This window comes from Typopeltis vanoorti, chromosome 23 (assembly GCF_054136105.1).
Source record: "Typopeltis vanoorti isolate ZY-2024b chromosome 23, IOZ_Tvanoo_1.0, whole genome shotgun sequence".
Classification (NCBI taxonomy): domain Eukaryota; kingdom Metazoa; phylum Arthropoda; class Arachnida; order Uropygi; family Thelyphonidae; genus Typopeltis; species Typopeltis vanoorti.
Window position 1 is genome coordinate 74,984,003 of NC_143571.1, and position 23,763 is coordinate 75,007,765.

The window sequence follows — 23,763 nt, forward strand, 5'->3', positions numbered from 1 at the left end:
TCCCATGTTATCTAAAAAATCAACATTTGTATCTCACTACATAAAGGGCAATAATCATAGTTTAGGATGAAAAGAACACAAAAAGGTATTTTTATCACAAACTTTGGACAAATATGACAAGCAATTTAAATAGATTTGAATGCAATATATCAATATTTATTCATCATTCCAAATTTTCTTAATAAGCAATCCCAAGAATATCTGAAAATCAGAATATGCAAATATTTTTTACTCAAGAATAATAATCATGTTACCTATGTACAGCAAAACATATTAATCGAATAATATTCTAACTTAATAATATGCTTTCAATTTAATAATAAATTTAGAAGCACTTATTTTTAATAAATTATTAAAAAAATACATCTTCAAGAACTAAAAGAATATAAAATAGCTCATTATACTAATGCGTAATTCTTAGGGGGGGGGGAATGTTAACGTATTATTCTTATATTTAAAATACCTACAAAATATGAAGATTTGGCTGCCCGTAAACATATGGTTTTTTTTTCTGTATTAATGACAGAATAACCAGAGGAAACTACTGTATCCACTAATTTTTCAGATTTAATAGTTACTTCATCAAGCTATGAGAGAGAGAGAGAGAGAGAGAGAGAGAGAGAGAGAGAGAGAGAGACAAAGAAAGAATTGGAATACAGTGATAGTCAAACCAGACTAATAATTTTCACCTTTTAGAATACTAAAAAACTGTTCATCAGCAAGATATCTAGTTTATATTTTTCGTTAAGTTAATCCTGATGAAACAGACCAATGAGTCTACAAAACTAGTTGGCTGAAATAAACGAAGTTCACTGTGGGTATAGCATCAATCATCGAGTAGGTTTTTTTTTTTTGAATAACTGCTTTAGAGACCAAGCACAGAATTTTATCAAGCCATTTCAGGAGACATATCTTCTACTGCCACCTAAAATGAAGAATTGCATAAACTACCAATTTAATTTAACTAGTAAGCAAGTAACTCAAGATGAAAATTTCCATATTGCTGAAAAATTTGATTGATATAACGTATGTATTCTGGAAGTAAAATTATATTCTCTATAAAAAGAATTAACAGACAGCATTATAAGAGCAAAATAATGTGTTCCTATGTAATACAACTAGAAGTCATTGTAGAAAGTAACATCCAGAGGGGATACTAATTTTTGGAGGAACTCAAATAGAAGGAAAGAAATAACCTAAAATAAAAATTATGTTAGCAAAGTATTTTTTTTTTTTAATGTTGAAGACTAGGTGGAAGTTACAACTACCTGAAAAAAGCTTAATCGATTTCATAAATAATAAACCTAAAACATTTATCCAAACTTCACATAACAAAACCTCTTGAACAATGCATTCAGACAATAGCAGCTCACATAGTTAAAATATACACTATTAACCACACAACAAATTAATCTGTTTTTCACTGGCATTATCATTTTATTTATGTATTTACTTTATAATAATACCAAATAAGCAGGGAAAATTATCTGCCTCTTAGTGACATTTGCAAACATCCAATGTCACAGTGAGCTTTGAATCAACAGCATGTAACTCAGAGAGCAGTAATGATATCCATCTACCTAAGCATATGAATCAGTATATATGATGGAAAATAAAGTGCATTTTTAAGTGTAGAGGACAGGACACTACACAGTTAATAGTTATGCTAAGAATTACTGTACAACAAGTAGTCCCAGTGTTGGTAAATGCATGAATGTTATGTAATTTTTAATGTTAAACTGTATCCATGTCCCTTTCAAAAAAAAAAAACTATTTGGTAGTACTAGTTTCTGAAATGTTGGATTTGTGAAGTTTTAATGTAATTGTTTTTATCTGATCGAGCAGTAATAATTTAATCCACAAACTTAATTTTAATATGCCAGTGGATAAACATGAGTAATTATATATGTCAGTTTATGTTATACAAACATCCATTCACCCACACACGTACATTTATGTAAAACACACATACTCAAAAACAGTAAATAAAATATTTGGAACATTCCGATTTTCATAAATTCTTAAGATAATTTCAACAGGAAGATAATACCTTATGACATTCTAAACTTGGAACTGTCCACAGTTTGACTTTATATATAAATCACAAAGACCAGTGAATAGCATACTCATTTTCCAATATTATTTGGTATCATTTATAAAAGCCCCATCATATTTACACTAATGTTATGCTCTACTAGTCTTACAATTATTCTGTGTAAATCTGTACATTCATACAGTTATTTACAAACATATACAACGTAAATCCAAGCATTTTCCCCACTCCCCAATTTCTAATGGGAAGAAGTGGTAAAATATATTAATTTTAAGTAAACTATGTTACACTATGTTCAGAAATGTGAATTTTACATATAAAATTCACTGTTGAAATAATACAACCTGAAGTTTCTGAAAATTTAATTTTAGTACTTGAAATCTTGACATCAAACATACATTACTATTATACTTCATCTTTGAGCTGGAGAATTTATTATTAAAATAAAGACAGAATATTGATTAACAGACACATATATAAATGATTAATAATAATTTCAAAAATCCAGATATATTTTGCAATAGATATAAATTTGGCAATTTTTTTCCCCTACTACAAACAACTAGTTTTTAATGATAAAAACAGTTATCCTTCATTTAAGAGTGATGTGTACATCAGATATATTAATATCTTTAGTATATAGTTTAATGTATAAGAGGTAAAAAAAGTAATAAACTAATATTTGATTCTTAGTATCCAAGAAGACACCTTGTGGTACTACAGTAACCCACGTGATAGCACCTGCTAACTCAGTGTATGATCAATCCTTACAGAGATGAATTTAGAGTGTGAACTAAATAAGCTGCTAATGCGTGGCTAGATACTGTGAAATGTAATGTGTTACATTTAAAGTACAGCTATATGCATGGCTATAATGCATACTTTAAGTAACCGCTACATGCACACTATTAGATTCCATAAGAATCTGTGTTGCTTTATGTTAGTATGTATACTGAAAATAAAATAAAATAAAGATAATTTTTCACTATTAAAATCTAAAACCTGTCATATATAAAAAAAAAAGAGATTTCCTTGTAAAATAACAGCAATTCCCTAACTAATTAGTCCCTCCCAAAATCTTTCCTTAAGTCAATATGCATTATATCCTAATATCCCAACAGCAGAACATAAGAAAACCAGCAGAGATAAGAAAAATTCAATTTTAATCTGCAATTTTAAAAATATAAGACTATTTTAAAATTGTATTTCACTGCTAATAACCTTCAGATAATTTTTCCAGAGTTAAAACGAACAGAGAAATGTAATTTAAGCACTTGAATATGTCATATTTATTCGCACAAAGACTAAAATATAAGTAGATGTTAATCTAGAAAGCATAAGTGTTATTTATCATAAAAATTTATCTTAGCAGATTCAGTACATATGCTGACTATTTTTCAGTGGATGCATTTTTGGCAACAAATAAAAAAGTCATTCTGAACTATTAAAAACTGCTTGTACTGATACTGAAATATGCATAAATATCACCAGGAATTAGGATTAAATTGAATGGAGATTGCAATTTATGCTAAAATGACCAAAACTGGAATGACTGTGAACGAAATTCATACAAAATTTAATTAAATATTAATTGACATAATTTTACTGGCTGCAGGTATAATTAAAGCTCACTTTTTGTTTTCATATAAAATTAAATAAACCAAAGTAATATAAAAGGGAAATAAAACTAGCAGATTATATAGTTTATTTCTAACTGTTACATTTATATTAATTTTCTAATTGGATTTCAATACAAAAATTTTATATATTTTTTTAAAAACTTTGAAAACATTAAATCAAGATTGGCTTTTATTATTTTATTAAATAATCACTAATTGTAAATTCACAAATAGGATAACATTTTACCACTTTTTTCTTCACTGAAGACTGATGCCATGGAAAACTTCACTAATAATTAGCTATATTACATTAAAAAAAAAAAAAAAAATGCTACCCACGTCTAAAAGTTAAAATGCTTGGATTTCTATTCGTAGAAATTATAACAAACAAAACACATTAAGAACAGTTATGAAAAGAACAATCATCTAAAGGTAAACCTAATAACTTATGCTTTTACAACAGATTTATTAACCCAATGATATCTATCATTCTTTCCTCCATGTGAAGATGAATTATGTGCAACAGCTTGAGAATATGTGGTAGATGAGGTGGCACTATAGCTAGTATGATGAATTCCTGTACCACGCAAATATTTAGATGAATAGCGGGTATAGGATCCACTAGGCTGGTGTGTCCCCCGAGAATAGAATGAGTGGTGTTGGCTATTAGGGGGACTGCTACTACTACTACTACTACTATAGGAGAGGTATTGAGATGGTGGGCTGCTACCATATAGTGAAGACCCATGAGGTGGATGGTACACTGGTGGATGAAAGTGCTGCTGAGGTGATGACAAAGTGGGTAACTGCTGTAAAATGTTCTGCTGAGTATAACCATGATTATAATTATTCTTGCTGCGAGTCAATGAGTTATTCAATTTTTTTCTTCTTGCTCCCATTATTTCAAGAGATGACTATATATATAAAAAAAAGATACTGTATTAATTAATTAATAAAGTGCCGTTTCAGTTCACATCAGTTTTATCACATTGCAATTTAAGACAGTTTTAAAGTAATAAAAGTAAATTAAGAGCAACATAATTAATAGAAAGGGTAAAAGTAATGTTATGTAATTATATCAGAAAAAAGTTTAACCTTATTCAGGTTAAATTTTTTATTAGAAGTTTTAGACAGATACAGAGATATCGATCTCAAGGGAGAAAGAATAGAGAATGGCCTTTAAAAAGATGGGAAGAGACCGTAACAGGCTACTAGGCCTATTACTGGAAAGAAAGAAGAACCTGAATAAAAAATAACTGCAAAATTTACTTTATTACTGTACTAATAATAAAAGTTTATACATACAATTCTTTATTAAGGACTTAAGAAAGCTTACTATACTGGACATGCAATCTGAAGATCATTTTTTTAATGAAGTGCCATATATGTATAGAAGAACATGAAACATTTCTTTAGTTCCATAATGATAATTTCATATTACAAAAATCATTAAACTTTGCTAAAATACTGTAATACCACGTAAAAGTGGTTTACACAGTCAGAGGAGGATTTTTTTTTTTTTTTTAATTAGTATAGATAAGAAACTAAAGATGAAACAAAAGTTGTGACTATTTCAGAGTTCAGAACTAGGCGAGAAAGAATAACTGTATATGATAATTATTACATGCTGCACCTTTGCAGCACAATTGGAAGGTCATGACGTGTGCCCTTTGAATGGAAAAGACTTGAGTTTGATCCGTGTCATAATGAGAGGAATCTTTATATAGCCTTTTTCAACTGAAGGCAATTAGCTGATCTCATGTGGAGGTAGAAGGGATTGTCACCCCCCCCCCCCACCTCTCAGAAGAGATTTTCTGAGAGGTGGGAGAGGAGGACAAAAGTCAGGTTTTCATTCAGCATATAGGCAAATCAGCCAAAGAAAATAAACAATTTGCAGACAAAAATTACATTACAACAACCAATAATTTTATACGGATTTTATAAGATGGTGCTGTACCTGCCAGTGTGTGAGCCTCACCATAATTCTATCATCATACAATAAATAAATAAGATGTGCAATTACTTGAAAAGTGATGAAAACAATGAAGGCAACATTAGGCTTGTTTATAAGTACCGCTTAGAAATAAGAGAATCAAAGCAGTACTGCAGATAGTAATCTCATAAAAGCATCTAATATATATGAAAAGTGAGTCAAGTACTGAAGTAACAAAAAAAGATGACTGCAAATTAGAGACTGCTCCTTTATATTATTTTAAATAATTAGCAGTATTATTGCTGCTGCCAAATTGCTTAAATTTCAGAGGCGATAAATTCAATAATTAAAATAATGTCAGCCAAGTAGCTACTTTTAAATTGCAACCAACCTCTCGCTTCCTCCATTACTTGGCTAATTATTTTGAGATTTTTTTTTTCTCTATGAAATATTACCTATTCTGCTAGATAAAGTAGGTGAAACTGTCAAAACACACACACACACACACACACACACACACACACACACACACACACACACACACACACACACACACACACACACACACACACACACACACACCTTCATTTTAGTCCAAATTGGTATAACTTTTCAGAAGACATTATAGCTGTTTCTGATACTCTTTATTCAAATTTGGCATAAGATTAATACAATTTTGAAAGGAATTTCTTTCTCGAAGCAATATTCACGAACTTGAGGTACAAAACAATTTAGAAACCGGTCTTCAAACAATGTTTGAGTCATCCAGGCTTTTTGGTTTGAACGGAAGTATACAGGCAGATTGTGCTTGTTTACATTCTTGAACGCACAGGGATTTTCAGAATGATAAATTAAAAAAGGCTTCAGTTTAAAACCTGCAATGTTCCTGCCAAGGAGCAAAGTCAGCCAATCTTTAAGTGCCTTAAAACCAGGTGTGCTTTTGGCTTCTTGGTGAATGTAAGTGCGTTCTGGCATCCTTTTCCACAACAATCCAGTCTAATCCATGTTGAAAAGCTGCTCTGGTTGATACCCTCTTTCTGTAATTATTTCATTCAGACTTTTAACAAACTCTTGAGCTCCTTCCACATCTGCACTTGCTGATTCTCCAGTGACTCGAACCCTATGAAGGTTGAATCTTCTTTTGAACCATCCTGTACTTGCTATAAATGTCTGAGTGTAATCTTTTCCAGCATGTTCCTTCAGCGTCTGAAAGAGACTTCTAGTCTTCGAATGCACTGTAAGAAGGCTTAAGGGTGTTCACTTCTGTATCTGATCTTCCATCCAAAGAAACAATAATTTTTCCATTTCATGGATGGGCCCTGTACGTTGTTTCATTATCACTGTTGCTCACATGGGTACCGAACCTTTAGCAACTTCACAAATCCTTTCTTTGACTTTCAAAATCATCGACACTGTAGAATGAGATAACTTAAAATCACGTGCGATCACATTCACCTTCTTTCCTTCTTCATGCTGCTTGATCACTTTCAATTTTGTGTCTAAATCAATGGCCTTTCTTGCTTTCTTGACAGGTCTAGGAGTTGACAAAGGCACTTTCCTCTTGGTTGACATTTTTAGGGGTTTTAAAAAAATGCTAATTATAACACAAATTATAACTGAACCAAAAATAGTGAACGTAATATGTATGCAAACAGAGATCGAGATGCATGAATCATGTAAAACACACGTTACTGGGCAGTGGGCTGAGGCTACATGCACAAACGTTCCCATTAGGCTTCGGGGCTACAGGGACCACACGGATGGCGCGTGCGAGTGTAGTAGAAAAATCTGTTACAGTAGTTCATACTGAAACATGGTGCGAGATGCAGTAGCAGTCGTAAATCGCATAGGTCGATGACTACCTGTATTTCATCCTGAATATTACAGGCCATCATCAGTGGCTATGATAGTTAATTACAATGTAGAATACAAACAATGAATTAGTTTAAAAGAGTAAGAGCTGCATGATGTTATATATCAAACATATAAAACAACACAATGGTATAACTGAGGAACCATTGTATTAATTATTCATTAACTGTGTTTAGAAAGAAAGAAAAAAAACATTTAGTGATGTGTGAATAGAATAAGACTTTCCCATATCTTAAATAACAAGAGGCACTCATTCTGATTTAAGTTTGGACAGTGAAGTAAGGCCCCAGTGCTTTCTTTAAACAAATGTTCATTTATTTATTTATTTAGCTCACATGAAAAGTTACATTGCATTAATCCTTAATAAGAATTATAAACACTGGTGTTGTCGTGTCACATAAGCACAAGAATATTTTAAATGTTTGCCAAATATTTCAGTCTGAAACTAACAGACTCCTCAGTGGCTTGATAGGAACAGTTTTTACCAGGCAGAATACAAACAATTGATCATTCAAAAGTAGAACAAGCTGCATGATGTTACATTGCTAAGCATTAAAGAGAGGTAAATTTCATCAGAGTGATGAATAAATTATAGGTATTAATTCACAATTTCATATCATCATCATCATCATCAAATTCCTGCCATGTACCCTCAAGGGGTGTACAGGATATGACAGTCTACATGAAAAAATTATATCATTACTAACTTCCTATCTACAATTTTCCTCCAAATCAGTCTGTTACTTGTCAAGACTCCAACATTATCAGATCTTATATTTCTATCGTCTAAGGCACTTTGTACCATATCAATCCACCTATATCTTGGTCTTCCTCTGGGTCGTTTTCCTGCCAACCTAGCAGAGAACACTGGTTTTGCTAATCTTTCCTCTCCCATTCTATTTAAGTGACCATACCACCTGAGATTAGCTGTGCTAACACATTCCTGGAGGCTGACAATGTCAGGTTCTTTCCTAATATCCTCATTTTTAATGTGATATTGCCATTGATGCCATCTGTTCACGCCTCTAATCTTTCTCAGGACTCTCATATCTGCGGTCTCTAGTCTTTGGTCAAGTGTTTTACTTCTGACCCAGCTCTCAGATCCATAAGTTAAAACTGGTTTGAACACTGTCTTGTATACAGCTAATTTAGTGTTCCGACTAATTTCTCTCTTATTCCATATGAATTTATTCAATTGACTTCCCACCATACCAGCTTTGCTGATTCTGTTATCTATTTCTATATTTAATTTACAATCTTCAGTAAAAATCGTGCCTAAGTAGCTGAAATGTTTTACTTGTTCCACAGGTTCTCCATTCACAACAGTTGACATTTTCAATGATTTTGCCTATTTTCATTGTCTTTGTCTTTTTATTGCTGACCTTCATACCATATCTATTACAACAGCTATTCAATTTAGTCAGAGAATCTTGCAGACTTGTAGCGGATTTATTTAGAAGTATAACATCATCCGCATAAAGCAAAGAGCTGACATTAACATCTCCAATTTTGATATCAGGTTTAATACCACTTTCCTTCATAATGTGATCCATATAGATAATGAATAACAGAGGGGATAATGTACATCCTTGTCTCACACCAGATTTAACATTAAACCATCTGCCTGTACTTCCTTCAATTCTAACTGCTGACTTACAACTTTTCTACTTCAAGTATGGATATGTATTCCTGACTGCATGCCTGGTCAGTGTTTTTTTATCACTGTGCTGTCACCACTGCTTGTTTCATTTAGCAGTTTTTCAAAGTAATCACTCCATACTTCAAGGATATCTTTTTCTCCTGTTTTCATGTCACCTTTATCATCTCTAACTCCTTTTACAGCACACTTTCCTCCATTCCTAAGCTTCTTCAACAACCTCCAGAATATTTTGCCACCTTCTTGACATTTATTTTCTATATTCTTACCAAAGTCCTCCCATGACTTTTGTTTAGCTAGTTTTACACACTGTTTAGCTTTCTTACATTTGTCTCTGTATTCTGTAAGAGTAAAAGCTGACTTATTTGCCAGGAACTTTTGATATGCTTTCTTCTTTTCCTTCACTGCCTCTTTAACTTCCTGTGTCCACCAGGGAGTTCTGATTTTTTTTTATCCTTGCACACAACCTCACCACATGCCTCTCTGGCAGAATCAATGTTTTCTTCAGAGTTTGCCACTGAATCTCCAAGGTTTGATTCCTGTTCTCAAACTCTTTCATTTTCTTTTCAATAATCTTTCTGTATTTTAATCTACAGTTCACATCTGAGAGCTGCTCAACTTTTATTCGCTTTAAAACTTTCTTACATGTCATTCTTTTCAATATGAAATTCAATTTTATCCTGCTCAAGACTAAATAGTGATCACTTCCAATTTCAAATCCTCTGACACACTGGTGTCCTGCACCAGGGAGAAAACATCACTATCAACAATAACATAGTCAATGAGACTTTTCTTATTCCTAGCCTCTTCTCTCCATGTGAATTTGTGTGCATTTTTATGTTGGAACATGGTGTTAGTAATAACCAGTCCATGTCCTGAGCAGAAATCCAACAGATATTTGCCATTATTATTAGCTTTGCTCTTTTCTCCAAATTTTCCCAAAATATTTTGTATGTCTCACAATCATTTCCTACTCTGCTATTTAGATCCCCAACAAGGACCAACTTTTCCTTTTTCATTGTGTCAGTTGCTTTTTCTAAAGCGTCAAAAAATTCCTCCACTTCTACCTTAGTAGAACCTTCTGTGGGACCATAGGCACAAATAAGTCTCATTGTGCAGTTCCCCATTCTCATATTTGCCCACATTACTCTACTTGAGACTGACTGCCATTCAAGAAGATTAGCCTTGTATTTTGTGTTGAATACTATGGCTACTCCTTCTTTTCCTTGATTGTCATTGCCTGAATATAACATTTTGTATTTATTGCTCAGAAAGATCTCACCAGTTTTGGTCTTTTTTTGTTTCAGTCACCCCTATTATGTCGATCTGGTACTTATCTAATTCCTCAGCTAGCTCCATTTCTTTGCCATTCAGGCTTCTTACGTTGATATTACCGATCTCTAACTCTGGTGATGTTGAGTTGGGGTTTGTTTTCAGATTTGTTCCAGTAGCTGACTTTTCGCTGTTCGCCCTGGTTCCCTGGCGAAAACAACGGGGACCTTGTTTAACCGGGCGACGCCCCAGCCGGCATGAAATTTTGTCATGTTGTACCATTATTTTTTATTTTGGTTTAACCAATAAGAATACAATTTGGTCGGCTAAATCCCAAATTGCCTGCCCATCCTCGTTCGTTCAGTATGAAAGTAGATACCCAACAGGGTGCACCACGAGAAGGTGAGGATTGGACATTAGGTCAGAAGCCCTGGTCAGTTCTCCACATTCCTTTAAAGGCTATGTGGAGGTCTCCTCTCAGTTATACAGCTTTGACCCTTAAGCACCACAATTTCATATAACAATCTTAATTTATAAATTCAATTAAAGATAACATTAGACTAACGTAAAAATTAGGTCTTAATTAAAAAAAAAACTTTGTGTTTTATCCAGATTAAACTTTCACATATTTTTGACAAGGATATACAATCTTTTCGATTCAAGTTAGGGCGTTGAAGTAAAGCCTCAGCACTCTCTTTGAATAGGCAATTGAATTTATAGTGACATCTCTGTAGAAGGAGAGTCTTGGACCAGAGAATGTTGTGACTTGTCTCTACCCGTGCTGCGCCAATCCAGGCTTATCGGATTTGTTGTGAAGAATGCACACCCTCTGTCCAAAAAGAAACTGAACTTTTCAAAAATAGAAGAAACTAGTGGTGCCACCTGTTGTATCTTTTGTTGTCAAAAGCGGCAACCTTTCGACTGTTTATGACATTTGTTTCATTAGAAGTAGAGTTATAGTGACAAGAGTGACTGTGTTTTGATGAACGGTCGAAAAATGAGTTTCAAACAGAGAGCTGCGATTGACTTTTGTGTTAAACTTGGTAAAAGTTTTACCGAAACGCATCAAATGCTTCAAAAAGCATATGGTGATGAATGCTTATCCTGTACTAAAGTTTATGAGTGGTTTAAGTGATTTCAAAGTGGTCGTGAGATACTTGAGGATGACGAAAAGCAGGGCCATCCAAAAAAGTGAGTGATTTCATCAAAAAAAAACCTGAAACCATCAGTGAGATTGATTGAAGACGAATTGGGGATTCCAAAATCAACTGTGCACAACATTTTGACCAAGAGTTTGGGCCTTCGTAAATTGAATTCACGATTTGTTCCCCATAAGTTGAAAGACGACCAAAAAATGTATCGAACTGAACACTGCAAGGAGCTTATTAAAACCGCTCGTAAGGACTCAAACTTTCTTGAAATGATCATTACTGGTGACGAAACGGTGTTTTGAGTATGGGCCTGAAACAAAGCACAAGCGTGATGAGTGGAGACCAACAGAAGAGTAGCATCCGAAAAAAAGTCACTCCGTCTGGCCAAACGGTCAATGGTGAGTTTTCTCTCGAAGTTTTGAAGCGATTGATAGCGAGAATTCGTCGCGTATGGCATGAATGCGGGCAGCTGGTTACTTTTGCACGATAATGCACCATCTCATCATTCGAACATTGTGAGAAGTGTTTGAGCAAAAACCAAGTTTGTGTGTTGGATCATTTGCCGTATTCACCTGATTTAGCACCCCGTGATGACGTCTTCCTCTTCCACCGACTTCGTTTGCTGATGAAAGGAAAGCGATACGACACCATGGAAAATGTTCAAGCGGCAGTAACCACGACCCTCAACAATCCCTCTGATGAAATTTATCTCTCTTTAATGCTTAGCAATGTAACATCACGCAGCTTGTTCTGCTTTTGAATGATCAATTGTTTGTATTTCACCTTGTAAAAACTGTTCCTATCAAGCCACTGAGGATAGTCTGTTAGTTTCAGACTGAAATATTTGACAAACATTAAAATATTCTTGTGCTAACGTATTTATAATTCTTAATTTCATGTCACAAGTGTCTCTCAAGAATAGAATTCTCTTCCTACATGGGGAAAACTTTACCAAAACTTTACTAAAACTGGTAAAATAAACTGTCTGTAATACAAGATAAGCGACGAGCGAGGATCATTTTTCTAAAAACAATGCCACGATAATCAGATTATTCCTAACTTCGCTAAGATAAAAGAAACCATTAAATCTCCTAGAGCTCAAAAAATCTACAGGAATACTAGCATAGCTTTAATCTGTAATCAACTCAGAGCAGCTAAACATGATCTTGATATTAATATTCATCAAGTTGCTGATCTCCGAACTTTTATCAAAGCAAACTTAGATCTACAACTTTCCGACATAGTTCTTAATGTGGCTATAGTCCCTAAAAAGATTCCTTATTTAGATTTCCAACATCGAAAGAAAGCCAAGTCATCTCTCCAGTGAAAAGGCTAATTCTCTCCACCTAAAAGTTGCTTCTACGCTGCTTAAAACAAGCTTCCTCTTCCCAACATATCTCCTTCGGAAAAGAAAGCACTACATTCCTTAAGAAGTTAAAAACACATTTTGCAGGACCACCTAGATTTTATGGTCTACCAAAAATTCACAAGACAGACATTCCTCTCCATCCTATAGTTGACTGATTCACCTACTTATCGCATAGCCAAATATTTAGCGAAATTATTGAAATCACGTATAGGCAAATCATGTTCTTATTTTAAAAACTCTTCGGATTTCTTAAATAAATGAACAAATATCTCATTACCACCTACTGATCTTATAGTGATTTTCGATGTAGAATCTCTATATACCAACGTACCTCTCAAAGAGAATTTACAATTACTTGCTGACATCTTCCCACAAGATTTCGTGATGCACTCTGGATATTTCTTGTGTCAAAACAAATTCTACAACCAAGTGGAAGGAACGGCCATGGGAAGTCCACTTTCACCTGCTCTAGCCAACTTTTATTTGGAACATCTAGAAGACATCCTGTTTTCATCTATATTCCTTCAACCATCCTTTTGGGTTAGATATATAGACAACATTTTTTCAGTGTGGCCTCACAACAGAGATTCCTTACCTTCCTTTTTAGTCAAAATCAATTCTTTACACCCTTGTATTATGTTTACCAGGGAGATTGTAAAAGACAACAAGTTTTCCTTTTTAGACATCCTTCTCATCTGCTCACCTTCAGGTATTCTGACAACAACAGTTTACAGAAAACCCTCTTTCACTGGATGTTACATTCTCAAACAATCTGCCCATCATCCTTATCAAAAAACAGGAATCATAAAATGTTTAATTCGATGAGCTAGAATTAATTGCTCAACTCCCCATGAATTACAAAAAGAACTTTCAACTATCAAACAGCACATGAAATTAAATGGCTTCTCCGAAAAGACTACACAACATCTGTTCGATTCCCACAATTCAATCCAGAAGACAAAGAATCAATACATCGAGTTCCAATTCCATATATTTCAGGAATTTCAGAACCAATTTCAAGAATTCTGAAGAAATATGATTTAATAGCCACTTATATCCCTATTAACAAAATATCCACCTATTTCCCCTCTTCTAAAGATAAACGCTCAACTATGTTGCTGCCTGGTATATATATCAAGTTCCTTGTAACTGCAATCTATCATACTTTGGACAAACCAGACACTCTATAGAAAAAAGAATACAAGAACATCAATCATACATTCTTCACAACAAATCCGATGTTTGGATTGGCGCAACACGGGATAGAGACAAGCCACAACATTCTCTGGTCCAAGCAGATACGCTAACCACTCAGTCAGGCTGGCTAGCTGAGTGGTTAGTGTATCTGCTCTTCAGCCAAAAGGCTGTGGGTTCAAATCTCGCCTTGAGCATGGATGTTTGTGATTGTCTGTGGAAATATCAGTGGTGGTTGACGGCGGTAGATGGCGTTGGTGTAGTTGCGGTCAGTTGGTGGAGACAGAGTTGTAGATCAGGTGCCCTCCCTCGATGAGTCTATGGACTCCCTGGAGGTATGAAATAATAATAATAATAATAATAAAGACTCGCCTTCTACACAGATGTCACTATAAATTTGAATGCCTATTCAAAGAGAGTGCTGAGTTTCTACCTCAACGCCCTAACTTGAATCGAAATGATTGTATATCCTTGTCAAATATATAGGAAAGTTTAATCCAGATAACAGTTTTTTTTTATAATTGAGACCTTCTAATTTTTACGTTAGTCTAATGTTATCTTTAATTGAATTTATAAATTAAGATTGTTATATGAAATTGTGAATTAATAACTATAATTTATTCATCACTCTGATGAAATTTACCTCTCTTTAATGCTTAGCAATGTAACATTGTGCAGCTCGTTCTACTTTTGAATGATCAACTGTTTGTATTCCACCTTGTAAAAACTGTTCCTATCAAGGCATTGAGGATAGTCTGTTAGTTTCAGACTGAAATATTTGGCAAACATTAAAATATTCTTGTGCTAACATGTTTATAATTCTTAATTTCATGTCACAAGTGTCTCTCAAGAATAGAATTAATCTTTAACATGTATAAATATAATAGACATATACTATAATAATACATAATACAGTCATAAAAGAGACACTCAAAAATAGACTACAACTGTATATGTCTAGGTTGATTATCCAGTCAACTGCACTTGGTGTAGCGTGGATGAAGTCTGACAGGTTTCCATTGTATGCACATTGGGCACATTCTACTGTAATATGATTAATTGTCTGGGGGGGGGGGGGGGATCCACAGTCGCACCTGGGTATTTTAGTATTTTAGAAATAAGAAAATATATGGAAATATGACTTCTGCATTACTTCAACCTTGGTATCACATCTGGGTCTGGCTCCCACTAATGAGACCTCAATAAAGGTTGAAACCGGTTTGGGTAGTGACCCCTCTCATAATGCCTCTCATAACCCCTCTCATTATGGGATACTAAGGCAAGTGATGTGAAGTCATCAACTTCTATATACGAGTTGCCCAGTCCTGAAATTACTTCGAGCACAAACTTTGTTTGCTTACACTTGATAAAGGATTAAACCAAGAATATAATACAATCTTAATTTTGTAGTAAAAAATGCAAAACTATAACAATCTTCTTTCTTTGCTGGCACTCACTCCAAAGATGACTGACAGATAAAAAAACAAATGTCACAAGTGTCTCTCAAGAATAGAATTAATCCTTAATATATATAAACATAATAATAGACATATGTACTATAATAATACATTATTATTATAGTACATATGTCACATTTATTGAAATTTCTCTATCATCCCAACATCTTTAATTTTTCTACTTTCCTTTCTTTTAAAATTATGGTGGTCAGCATTCATAGTAAAGAATTTATGGAGACACAACACATGTGTTAGAATAATTACTTTACTTAACATTCAGCAAGTAACAATCAACGTTTCAACCTCTGTATTGAAGTCATCGTCAGGAAATATACATATGTGCAATATACATGTGTTGCACTATATAAAAGTAAAATGAATCTATATGTTTTGCTAATCATTTATCCTAGCATGCACCTCTGGTGAGAACAAAAAAAAGGAACTACATTAAACAATTTCTACAGTCCTTTTGTATTAAGATTTTCTTCTGTTTGGAATTGTTCTGGTTGCTATATGGGTTGAAGATGGGTCCTGCACATTCTTGGAATAAATAGTCTATCGTTTTGTTCAGATTTGGATGATGTTTTAGCATTTCACAAGCTTCTTTGAATTTTTGTGCATACCAGGTTTTGGTGTGGTGTAGGGACTTAGTGCCTTTCCAGTCAATTCTGTCGCAAGTTTGGAGTGCATGATCTGATAGGCCTGTTTTACCACAGTGGAGATATTTAATATAATGTTTGTGTTCATCTTTTTTCTGCTTGGGATGCTGCGTCCTGTTTTCCCCTATATAAGGTAGGTTAGAGGTACACTGAATTTTGTAAACCCCTGGGTGGGCAAGGTATGGAAGAGGATCTTTGGAGAAGCCAAGTAAATTTCTTCGTTTTGCTGGAGATTTAAAGGTTGTCTTGATGTTGTTGAATTTAAGTAGTATTCCATCTACTTTTTCTGAAATGCCCCTAATGTAGAGTATGGCTATAGCATTCTTGTAATCTTTTTTTGCTTTTAACGGCATTTTTATGGAGGATCTTGTAAACTTTTTTTATTGTAGCCATTTTTTACAAATATTTAGTTAATGATTTTAAATCCATGGTTCAGAGCTTGTTCATAGGAGCAAATTGTTAGGACTCTGTATCTGAGTTGCTGATAACTCCTAGTTTTTGTGTTGGATGGTAATATGAATTTTTATGCATGTATTGGCCTGTATGTGTAGGTTTATGGTCGACAGTGAAGGAGAGGCAGCCTGAGGGAAGACGTGACAAGTGTGTCTGGAAAAGGAAGAGAGTTGTTGTTTTCGATTTTGATGGTAAATTGGATACATTTGTGTTGTTTGTTCAGGTGGCTTAGGAATGTATTTAATGTTTCGCGGCTGTGGGACCAAATGGCAAAAATATCATCAATATCTGAGCCAGACTTTGGGTTTTAGGCAGGCCAAATATAGAGCTCGTTGCTCAAAGTCTTCCATGTAAAAGTTAGCTATTTGGGGGAGTAGCGAGCCCATGTCCGTAACTTCTTTTATGTAGGTAAAAATAATTTTGCCACACAAAATACCCGGAAAGGAGTACATGGGAAAAGAGGGACCGTGATATCAGGCAGATATATGTTTTGTAAGAGGGGAATAGTATCATTAATAGGGATATTAGTGAAAAGGGCAGGAACATCAAAACTGACTAATAAATCTTTGTCGTTGAGTGTGATGTTTCTAATCTTGTTTATGAAGTGTTGTGTATTTTTTTTTTTATGTAAGAGGGGAATGAGAGTGTGGCTGCTAATTTCTTTTGTAATTGATAATTACGGCTGTCGATTACTTCAACTGTCGTAGTCGCATGTTTGTTTTTGTATTATTGGCAGGCCATAAATTCTGGGAGCCCAGGTGTGTTGCAGTATAAGTTTTTTGGGTTGTTTTGCATACTGCATTACACCTACGTTCAAGTTTTAAAACAAATCAAAGTTGGGCAGCTTTCAGAAGTGAATTGTAAACTCAAATGCACAAACATCATTGAAGGAAAAATGAAAGAGTTTGAAAAACTAGAACCAAACCTTGGAGATTCGATGGCAAACCCTGAAGAAAACATTGATTGATTCAGCCAGAGAGGCATGTGGTGATCTATAAGGATAGCAAAATCAGAACTCCATGGGGCACTCAGAAAGTCAAAGAGGCAGTCAAGGAAAAGAAGAAAGCATATCAAAAGTTCTTTGGCAAGTAAGTCAGTTTGTGCTCTTAGAGAATACAGAGAAAAATGTAAGAAAGCAAAGCACTGTGTAAAACTGGCTAACAAAAGTCATGGGAAGACTCTGTTAAGAACACAGAACATAAATATCAGCAGGGTGGCAAAATATTCTGGAAGCCACTGAAAAAGCTTAGAAATGGAGGAAAAAGTACTGTAAAAAGAATTAGAGATGATAAAGGTGACATAAAAACTGAAGTTAAGATATTCTAGATATCTAGCTTAATTACTTTCACAGACTGTAAATGAAACAACCAGCATCAGCACAGTGATAGAAAACTCACAACAGAAATGCAATCAGAAATACGTATCCATACTTGAAGATGACATAGAAAGTCATATTCAGCTGCCTTTCCACCTGAAATGTGGAAAGGCAGCTGAAGTAGATGAATTTCAACCAGAAACACTCAAATATGGAGTATAAAAGTTTTACAGTGGCTGCATTGCATGATTCAAAAGGCCTGGTGTTAAATTGCGATTGATAAAATTCCTAAGAGAATTTATTCTTTCATAATTTAACAAGCAAAGACCCTATAATAGAAAATTTGCTTGCATCTAAGAGTGTAAATTACATATATGTGAACAAAATTAGTAGCAGGATTTTTTTTCTCCTGGAAACTCTGGTTTTTCATCTCGCAAACAGACAAATCGGCCCTTCAGAACACACGCCATTTACGGACATAGAATACCAGTTGTGGTGGTGGGCAGTAGATGGCATTGATGGAGATGATTTATAGTAGATGTTCGGTGTAGTGGTTGAGACAGTTGTAAGTGTCCTCCTGCGATGAGTCTTCAGACTCCTTGGAGGTGTCAGGAATAATAATAATAATAATATATTAAACAAAAAGGATAATAATTGTGAAAATGCATAAGAAAAGAGTGTTATTCCGTTATGTAGAAAGATTACTTAAGCTAGTTAAATATTGGCGGTGAAATTCTAGGGAAAAAGAACGTTAATGTATGATTAAAGCAGTATACCATTCTTAGGAATTAGATAGACAAAGCTTAGATGAATGACTCACAATTTTTTAACGATAATTGTAGCGTAATCCAATGCCAAGAGCACAGGATTAAAGGAAGTTGCCGCAAGCATATCGTGTGCACACGACACATGATGAGTAGGCAGAAATCCTCTACCAAGAGATATCGCATTGAGCACTGTCGATGAGTCAGGGGGGGAGATTACGGAAGGTGCTGATAGGGTGCGGAGATATAAAAGAGTTAGGACACCCCCCCCAACAAGGCTTTACCCTGGTGGTTTTGGTGTGTGGACTTCGCAAGTGGAGGGACGGTTCCAGACCGCGAGGGGAAATCTCTGCCCTGATGCCTGGCAGAAGGAAACGGAGGACGCCACGTATCCACGGAAAAGTTATGCGTCGCAAGGTCCGAAGTGAATCACATTACTCCGGAAGAAAAGGGTAGTCTGCGAAGAGGCCCCAGAATCTAGGTAAAAGGGCAACATGTACGAAAGAGTGACTTTGCCCCAAGAATCCTATTGAAAAGATGGCATGACCGACTGAAACGAATGGGTCCACATACGATCGAGGAATCCCAGATACTAACCCCAGCACGAAGAAATCAATTTGAGAGGCCAAGGACGAGTAAAGAGAGGAACAAGCACAGGGGATGACTATAATATGGTATCGTGAAATTTTTGAAATTTTATTGTTAAATAGTGTAAATGAATGATACGTGAATCAAGATCTAAGGACTTAACAAAGATAAAATTTAGGACTGTAGCAAATTATAAGTTGTGAAAGTAGACAAGTGTAATTTAAAGAGTGATAACCTTAGGATGTGTGAATACAAGGTGATAATGTATGTTTACTAGGTTTTAATTAAGAGAGTTATGAGGATCTTATGTGTGTTATGAGAATTTATTGTTCGTATTTGATAATTATGATAGCACATAAATTTATAGTTTAGAAATGATCTTTCCCAGACTTCCATGAACTGTATATATATATGTTAGTATGTTAAATAAATCTTTTGCTTACTCTGATTCAGTTGTTTGTTAGTACTATCCGATGCACCACTTGCTAAATATGTGAACCAAAGTGGGAGATTTGAGTAGTGTGTCTACGGTCACGATTGCACGGTTGTTAGTCACTGAGGTACAGCTGGGTATTCACTTCTTGTTTAAGATTTTCTCCTTTAAACGAATTGTCCTAAGTGGTGCAGCGATAACAAATAAATGTCTTAGGATTTTATGAGAAGAAGAACCTCAGAAACTTTGTTGCATTTGGATTTTGGCTCTACCCCAGGGCAATTCCCTTTGTACTTAGATAGTACCACGTGACACCAAGGGGCGAGAAACATAGAGAGCATAGATATCAAAATTATTAAGAAAAGGTGACACAACACTAGTCACAGGGTCAAATTCCAAATGATTGAAGCAGAACTTTCATAGTAGAACCCATCTATAAAAAGGGAAATAAAACAATGTGAAAAAAATTACAGTGTTCTGAGTGTTCCTGGTAAGATTTATATAAGTATACTTGAGAAATGGCTAAGAAAATTGTGGAAAGGAAGCTTGGTGAAGAACAAGCTGGATTCAGGCAAAATAGAAGTTATCATGATCATTTTTTCACTTTAAGATAAATAGTTGAGAAATCATGGGAATATAAAAGGATTGGTATTTAAGCTTTGTTAATCTGGAAAAGGCATATGACATGGTGCCAAGAGGAAAGCTCTTCAAAATGCTACAGTTATATGGTGTAAATCAGACATTATATCAAGCAACACATAGTCTCTATTTAAGCCGTAAAATCAATGTGTGTGACAAGGGTGAACATTAACTCCACCGTTATTCATTATCTAAAGAAAGTGATATTAAATTTCATATCAAAATTGGTGATTTTAATCTTAGCTGTTTACTTTATGCAGACAATGTTGTATACTAAATAAATCCTGTATAAGTCTGCAAGATTCCTGACCAAATTGAGTAACTGTTGTAATAAATTTGGTATAAAAATCAGCAATAAAAAGACAAAGACAATGAAAATAGGTAGAATCACTGAAAACATCAACTGAATCCTGAATGGTGAACCTATAGAACAAGAAAAAACATTTTGGATATTTATGCAGAATTTTTAGTGATGATGGTAAATTAAATATGGAAATAAACAGAATTAATAAAGCTGGTATGGTAGGAAGTCAGCTGAATAAATTTATATAGAATAAGAAATAAATTAGTCAAAACACTAAATTAGCTGTATACAAGTCAGTGCTCAAACCAATTTTAACTTATAGATCTAAGAGCTGGGTTGGAAATAAAACATTTGATCAGAGACTAGAAACCTCTGATATGAGAGTTCTGAGAAAGATTAGTGGAGTGAACAGATGGCAGTATCACATTAAAAATGAGGATATTAGGAAAGAACTTGTCAATGTTAGCATTCAGTAATGTGTTAGTAGATCTAATCTCAGGTGGTCACTTAAACAGAATGAGAAAGGAAAGATTAGCAAAACAAGTGCTCTTTGCCAGGTTGGCAGGAAAAAGACCCAGAGGAAAACCAAGACGTAGATGGATTGATACAGTAAAAAGTGCCTTAAAAGACAGAAATACAAGATCCGATAATATTGGAATCTTGACAGATAACAGATTAATTTGGAGGAAAATTGTTGATCGGAAGTTAGTAATGGTGTAACTTTCTCATGTAGTACTATCATAATTATCCTATACAACTCCTGAGGCTACATATCAGGAATTTGATGATGATTTATTTTCATGTGGTCACATGATTAAGTGAAGTATTATTACATGAGTTTTTAATCTTTCTTCATTCTGTAATTTAACCGAAGTTCTCAATATTCCGTGAAACATAATTAAATTTTAAACATTTCAAATCAAATTTCATAAACAAATGTTTTGAAAAAAAAAATAAAAAATAAAAAAAAAATAAAATAAAATAAAAAATACACTCATTAAAAACTGATAATTTTTAATGACTTTTTTCTCCCAAGAAATATTTTTTATAAAGTCATTGTACAAAGCCTTGATCAGGTCTCATATGGATTATTGTGCACAGATTTGGTCGCCGGTTTTCAAGGTGAAGAGGATATGTTAGAAAGGGTAAAGAGAAAATTCACAAAGGTGGTCAGTGGTCTTTGTAATGTGGAGTACAAGGATAGATTGAGAGAATGTACTCCCCCCTCCCTCTCCTACTCATGAATAGGAGTGGGGGGGGGGGGAGTATGATTGAGACATATATGCTGGTCAGGGTTGTTATCAGGTTGACATGGAAGAGATTTTTATAAATATTTTTTATTTTAATTTTTTATGTTGAGCCCATACACGAGAGGTTGGTGGATCAATTTATAGTACATTAGTACCATATATATGGGTGGCGGGTTGGGAAAGGTGGAACTTGTTTACATTTGATTTAAAAGACTGTACATTGTATTCCTTGGGGAACACAATGGAAGTCTTCTCTTTGTTGTGTTCCACAATAGCAGTTGTAGGGATGGAGGAGGTAAAGAAACCCGTTCTGTGGGTTTCAAGTGAGCTTTGAAGGGATGTTGAGCAGCAGCAGCATATGTTCCAATGAGCTTAGTACTAAGTGGAGAAATTATTGATGCTATTTCAGATGAACATTTTCCGTGGAAATATTTGTAGAATATACACATAGTGCGGAAACTAAATGTCTGTGCGAAAGTGGGAGGGAGTGAGTTGATAAGAGATGGGTCATTCATAAGTCTAATTGCTCTCCTCTGTATTGAGTCAAGCATTTTGAGGGAGCTTTTAGGGACGTTACCCCATATGTGAGAGCAGTATTCAATAGCTGGGCAGATTTGTGATTTGTATAAAGTTAACAGCTGTTCAGTGGTGAAGTAACATCTTGAGCAAAAGAGAAATCCTAGTTTTTTAGAAGCTGAGGATGCAATGGTTGTGATGTGTTTATGCCAGGAAAGGCTTGATGTCAAGGTAATTCAAAGAAGAGAAATCTCAAATTGTCTGGAAATTTGAGTGTTGTCAAAAAATAATACTGGGAGAAAATGTTTTTTTTTTATGAGATAGACAGAACTGGGTTTAATTAGCATTGAAATTGACGAGGTTATCTGAACTCCATTGGAGGATGGCTTGGATATCAGAATTGAGTGAGGTGGTGGTTGATATTCTGTAGGTTCAGGTGAGTTGTGTAGAGTTTATCAAATGAAAGGGAGGAGTGCAATGTGCTGTCATTTGCAAAACTGTATTGGGTTGGAGGTCAACTGAAGTAGGTCACTGAGATATAGCAGGAAGAGGGTTAATGAGAGGACAGAACCTTGTGGAACCAGGGCATTAGTTGAATGGTGAGAAGATAAGGAACCATCCACCAGCACACAGTGTGCGTCCAGAGAGACAGCTGGCAATCCAACTACAGAAGTCCTGGACAAACCAAATGATGGGAGTTTGCTTAGTAAGCCTTTGTGCCAGACTCAGTCAAAAGCTTTGGAGATATCAAGTGCAACCACTTGAGATTTGCCAAACTTCTCCATGGCATTTGTCCAGAGATGGGTGACATTATGTGAGCAGATCTCCTGTTGATCGGCAGCAACGGAATCCATACTGGCAGCCATTTATTAGTGGGTGCCTTCAAAGTAGTGTAGGAGTTGGGAAGTGATGATTTTTCCATTACTTTAGACAGGACTGAGGTGAGTGAGATAGGGCAGTAGTTGGACTGCTGACTTGTCACCCTTCTTGGGAATGGGTTGAATATAGGCCAATTTCCATGCTGTGGAAGAGAGTATATACAGGTAATATAGGATAGGAGTCAGTTCTGGTGCACAAATTTTCAGGACAACATTTTTCTGATCTCTTTCTGGCAAAAGGATATAGGGGCATCGAAATTTGGGCATCTAGAATGGTTGGGGGAGTATTTACCATTATCAGTTATACAGGCATTGGAAGCAAAGTGTGAAACCAGGAGATTGGCTTTTTCTGTGGGTGATGATGCAATGGAGCCATCTGGGTATGAT

General features: G+C 34.9%; 1 protein-coding gene across 1 annotated transcript in view; it reads right to left on the reverse strand.

Moving 5' to 3' along the window:
• Nucleotides 1-4,118: 4,118 nt before the first annotated feature.
• LOC150093994 (uncharacterized) overlaps nucleotides 4,119-23,763 on the reverse strand; it is a 120,491-nt gene continuing 100,846 nt past the window's right edge. Inside the window, exon 4 of the mRNA XM_090412932.1 lies at nucleotides 4,119-4,586. Coding sequence (XP_090269058.1) covers nucleotides 4,119-4,586 — 468 coding nt within the window. The remainder of the gene's footprint in view (nucleotides 4,587-23,763) is intronic.